General features: G+C 34.2%; 1 protein-coding gene across 1 annotated transcript; it reads left to right on the forward strand.

The window, feature by feature from the left end:
• On the forward strand, positions 1-3,040 carry LOC144573846 (putative aldo-keto reductase 1). Its single transcript, XM_078323611.1, has 7 exons — positions 1-139; positions 254-421; positions 644-850; positions 1,143-1,315; positions 1,497-1,593; positions 2,100-2,253; positions 2,636-3,040. Exons 1-7 carry the CDS (start codon positions 98-100, stop codon positions 2,815-2,817), a joined length of 1,023 nt encoding a protein of 340 aa, XP_078179737.1. The 5' UTR covers positions 1-97; the 3' UTR covers positions 2,818-3,040.
• The last annotated feature ends 2,260 nt before the right edge of the window (positions 3,041-5,300 follow it).

Here is a 5,300-nt window from a genome sequence, read left to right on the forward strand (position 1 = left end):
GCTTCCCTAATCAATTAGTAAAAGCATCATTCCCTAACAGTATAAATATCAAAGCACCTCCTCTCGGTACTCAGGAGGATAAACAGAGCAAGCACAGATGGCCACTTCTAGAGTAAAATTGGGATCCCAGGGATTAGAGGTACTATAGTCTATGCATTAATTATCTATCATCTTAGTTTGACACTTTATTGTAATTTTTTTTTTAACCTTTTCATGTACAGTTTTACAGAAGCAATTACTGTTATTTTTGCAGGTATCAAAGCTGGGTTTTGGATGCATGGGGCTCTCAGTAGTTTACAACTCTCCAGTGCCTGACGAGGTCGGCATATCGATAATAAAACACGCATTTGACAACGGTATCACCTTCTTTGACACCTCGGATATCTACGGACCTTACACCAATGAGATTTTGGTTGGCAAGGTTATATTAATTCTAGACTTTTAAGTGTTTTTTTATTATTTTCTTTTTTTTTTTTGGGGGGGGGGGGGGGGGGGGGGGGGGAAACTCAACAGAAAAATTAATTAAGTTTGCCCAATTACTTTTGAAAATTACTGAAAGGAGGAATTGAAACTCACACATCCATTTGAAGTTGCTCCCAAAAAATTGCTATTTTCTTGACTTACAAAGGCCTTCATTTATCAGGCTCTTAAGCACTTGCCAAGGGAAAAGGTGCAAGTGGCTACCAAATTTGGGATTTCAGGAATAAATGCTACTGGAAATTTGGATATATGTGGCAAGCCAGATTATGTCCGCGCATGTTGCGAGGCGAGCCTTAAAAGACTTGGAACAGAGTACATTGATCTCTACTACCAACACCGAATCGATACAACCATTCCAATCGAGGAAACTGTAATTAAGTTCTTACCCTATTGATTCTTTGTTCTACAAATTAATTTGTCTTTTCCTTTGTTTTTTGAGAAGTAGTTTGATTTCATTAGAAATCATAAAGGAGATTAAGTACCTAAAGCAGGTACCTCAAACTCAACCATAATGTCAGTTACAAACATATATGACCTAAATATCAATAGAAGTAGTTTGATTATCTTTGCCCAAAACCTTAATTTGGTAGACAAATAGGTAGTCATCAATTCTAGAGTAGCCAGCAGCCTTATGAGATCGAGCTTGTGTTCTATATATATAGATTGGAGAACTAAAGAAACTAGTGGACGAGGGGAAGGTGAAGTACATTGGATTGTCGGAAGCAAGTCCTGATACAATTAGGCGTGCACATGCAGTGCATCCAATAACTGCTTTGCAGATGGAGTGGTCCCTCTGGACTCGTGATATCGAGTCTGAAATCGTGCCGCTTTGCAGGTGATCCTTTTTCTCTTTTATGTCATAGAATAGGACATGTATCTCTGATGAATTTTACCTTAAATGGTTCCAATTGAAAAAAAATTAGTGTAGATTTGATTTGTCATTGAAAAATAACCGTAATGACACACATATATGAATATTGTTAATGTTACTTATTACTTGAAATTTTGTTCTATAGAGAACTTGGCATAGGAATAGTAGCCTACAGCCCCCTTGGTCGTGGATTTTTTGGCGGAAGGGGAGTTGTCGAAGAAATAAAGAACAGCTTATATCTGGTAAATTAAAAACCAGATTGCCTATTCTGTCCATTTCTACTTCAGTTTATATACCAGTTTAAATGTGTAGGAATGATTATGCTAATCTTTAACTTGGTGGCCACTTTCATATTGAGATCATCAAGAAGTACTATAGTACAAGCACTAATTCAAGACTGAAATTAGTAATATAAAATCAAATATTAAATAAAAATTTACTCAACCTACTAGTTAATTTGGAAAGCCCCATTAATGCCTTGTAAAAAAATTCCACAGTTGTGGTATGACATTCCATTTGCAATCCTTGCTTTTAAGGTTATCCAATCATCATGTTCTATTTTTCATTATGATTTTTGGTTTATTGTATTTAACAAAAATCAGAAGGTACCTATTAAAAGCTCTACAAAATAATGATACAAAGTTACAGAGTCCATCTTTCAAAGTACCAGAAAGTGGTGTATATTGATTTGTAGCCTGAAGACATGTCACTGGTGCTAAACTAATAATTGGTCTTATATGGGATGTAGACAAATCACCCAAGATTTTCGAGGGATAATATGGAGAAGAACAAACATTTGTTTTTTCGGCTAGAGAACCTAGCAAAGAAGCACAAATGCACAACTACTCAGCTAGCTCTGGCATGGGTTCTTCACCAAGGGGATGATGTGGTTCCCATCCCAGGTTTGCTTGATTTATTTTCCAACATTCTTTCTGAAATGGTTACTTTCAGAAACCAAACATTCCTTCTCATATTAAGTTGGTAGAAAATGCATTTTTTTTTAAGGTTGGTGGCAATTGCTGCTGACGGGTATATTGATTAAAAAAGAAATTATTTACATGAAAATGCTTGTTATTATTAACTTTTTTATGTGTTGGTTGATTGAAAATGTAATATAGATGAAGAAAATTGATCAATAATAAGTTAATAACTAGCCAATTGCTATAATATCTTTAATGATACACAAAAGCGGGTTACCAATTATAATTATAACAAACCAATAACTAAAATAATACGACTGGCAATTTTGAAAACTAACAATTTTGTTTTTGTGAGTTATTTCAGGAACTAGCAAAATTAAAAACTTGGATAGCAACATAAGTGCACTGCAAGTGAAACTGTCAGATGAAGATATCAAAGAGTTAAATGACCTGGTAAGTGCCGATGATGTGGCAGGTGGTAGAGCATATGATGAACATGAGCAGTCAAACTGGAAATATGCAAATACACCACCTCTCAATCTTTGAGATGGCTGATGAAATAAAAGAAGAACATATTTGACGATTTGCTATTTACTATTTTTGTTTTACTTTCTTTTTAATAATAAAGCAGGTGGGCTAGCTATAAATGATTTATTATGTTGCAGTTAATTTTTTCTTGCATTTTGTATTTATTTTATGTGTAATATATATTTCCTCTAATACATTAGAGCGATGTTGGTTTCAATCACATAATATTTATGGGCCCTCATTTTTATTGTGTTCATCACTTTTATTTTGGTTTTCGTCATTATTGGATCTTTTATTCTCTTACAAATTACAGTAATTCGTTAAACTATTCAGAGCCTAACAATAGGTCTCAAGCTTTTCCGAATTTAAAATAAAAAAGATAATATTATCACAAGTTGATCGTGGGATTGCTAATTTGCTTCTGCGGGGCTGTTGGATCCAATGAGACTGCTATTATCCGATCCGGCTGTTGGGTTTGACACCACACGAGGCCCTTTAGTCCCAGAATAACGTAACTTCAGAGCGGATGTTATGGGGCCGTATCCCCAGTAAATGAGTCTGCATCTCTAGATGCTGTTGTGGTAGATTTATAATTGTACAGAAACCGTTGTTTTTTTTTTTGAGAAAATAATACATTTAAAAATTTCGGCAACTATGATGCAGCCTATGTGCATGCTATGTAGAACTGATAAATTTAGATCTTGCGATTTTTTTCTTGTAGGGTTTCTTCATTAAACAGAAACTTGTTTGTATTTTGATGTATCTCACTATATTGTATTAGGTACATGTAAAGTGCTTTATAAGTTGCAAAAAAAAAAAAATGCTTTATGAAATGTTACGATGATTTTTTTTTTTTTTTTTTTGTATTTATCAGATTCATAACAAACAAAAAAAAATGTGAGCAATATATAATCGGTCGATATTAGTATATTGCAGTGACTCATGTATACTTTAAAATACACACTTAATTAAACTAAATTAAATTCCCGTATATGCGAATAGGAAAAATAAATATAGATCCCAAGTCAGGGGTGAAAACGGAGCGGATACGGAGCGGATAATGCTGATACCATATCCGCATTCGTCGGATAATGAGCGGATACGAATACGGATACGGATAGTAAACGGATATCAAAATTCAAAATCAAATCCGCCTTAAACGGATACAGATACGGAACGGATAGTCCACGGATACGGATTCGAATACGGATTTAAAACGAATAATGGTCGGATAATTAAGATATATGAACTTCTAATATACAAATATTAATTAAAACATTAAATATAAATATTAATGAACTTATAAGAGATGAGAGATAATCTATTCATATAATATATATATATATATCAAATAAATGAATGGTAACAAAAGATGTTGTGGTCCAGTGGTTTGAAGCTTAGTCCAAAGATCTTGAGATGAGAGGACATGAGTTCAAATCCCACCTATAGCAAATTTTAATTCCTCTTTAATATGGATCCAGCCAAACTATTCGAATCCGGATAATCCGGATATCCGCTCCGTTTAGGACTCCGAATCCGGATCTTCTATAGATTTCCGATAATTATCCGAATCCGTATCCGGAAATTATCCGAAGGGAATTATCCGAATCATCCGGATACGGAGCGGATATCCGCCGAATAATCCGGCTCCGTTTTGACCCCTATCCTAAGTTCCTAACTATGGATTTAATATTAATATTTAATTTTTAGTATTTTGATTATTAAAATTTTGAAAATAAAAATATAAACAAACACAAAAAGTGAAATAAATTGAATTATACATGGTATGTTATGATACTTTAGAAATTCTTTTTATTTGAATTATTGTGGAAACTCAGATATGCACAATGTTGACACGTGAGAGAATAAAAGTAAACGGTCTATCGGAAATTCGGAATGACCGAACGATTTTAATTTTTATATTATTTCAATCGCATTCAGATAATATTGCTTTCAATACTCGTGGCAGTCCGCGGTGAAAACTGAAGTCTCGGATATTACCCCGGCTTACTGGCTTGTTCCCGATCGATTTTCCAAAAAGAAAAAGAAAAAGAAAAAAAGAAGAAAAAAAGAAGAAGAAGGGAATAGTCTCGGATAATTTTCCTGCCGACAGAAATGTGGTTTCCTGATTCATTCGCACTTGTCGGTTTGTACTCCTATTGCTAATACAAACTGGAGGTATCCATTGATATTTTGGCATCTGAATAAATAAATCGGGTTATGCGCCGAAAAAGTTCATATCTGGACACATAAAAACTTTGTAAATTACAGAGGAAAAATAGTGACGATGCATTTTATTTTATTTTTCTTTTCAATTCTTTAAATGGGACATTGGTCAACAGAAGTAATTAATTCCAATGGCCTCAGTTTGCACCGGAGAGGGTTGTGATCATGCCACAACCATGACGTCTTGCTTCCCTAATCAATTAAAATCACCGTTGCGTCGAAGAGTACTTAAGCTCTAAGAGTTTAATTCTAGTTTGCATGCTCATATGCATCGT

This window comes from Carex rostrata, chromosome 22 (assembly GCF_964058835.1).
Source record: "Carex rostrata chromosome 22, lpCarRost1.2, whole genome shotgun sequence".
NCBI classification, from domain to species: Eukaryota; Viridiplantae; Streptophyta; class Magnoliopsida; order Poales; family Cyperaceae; genus Carex; species Carex rostrata.

What these genes read in the sequence shown, in the direction of transcription:
- LOC144573846 (XM_078323611.1), top strand. Translation starts at nt 98, where the DNA reads ATGGCCACTTCTAGAGTAAAATTGGGATCCCAGGGATTAGAG. An exon ending in CCATTCCAATCGAGGAAACT is followed by an intron (nt 851 to 1,142) that starts GTAATTAAGTTC and finishes CTATATATATAG; the next exon opens with ATTGGAGAACTAAAGAAACT. An exon ending in TAAAGAACAGCTTATATCTG is followed by an intron (nt 1,594 to 2,099) that starts GTAAATTAAAAA and finishes TATGGGATGTAG; the next exon opens with ACAAATCACCCAAGATTTTC.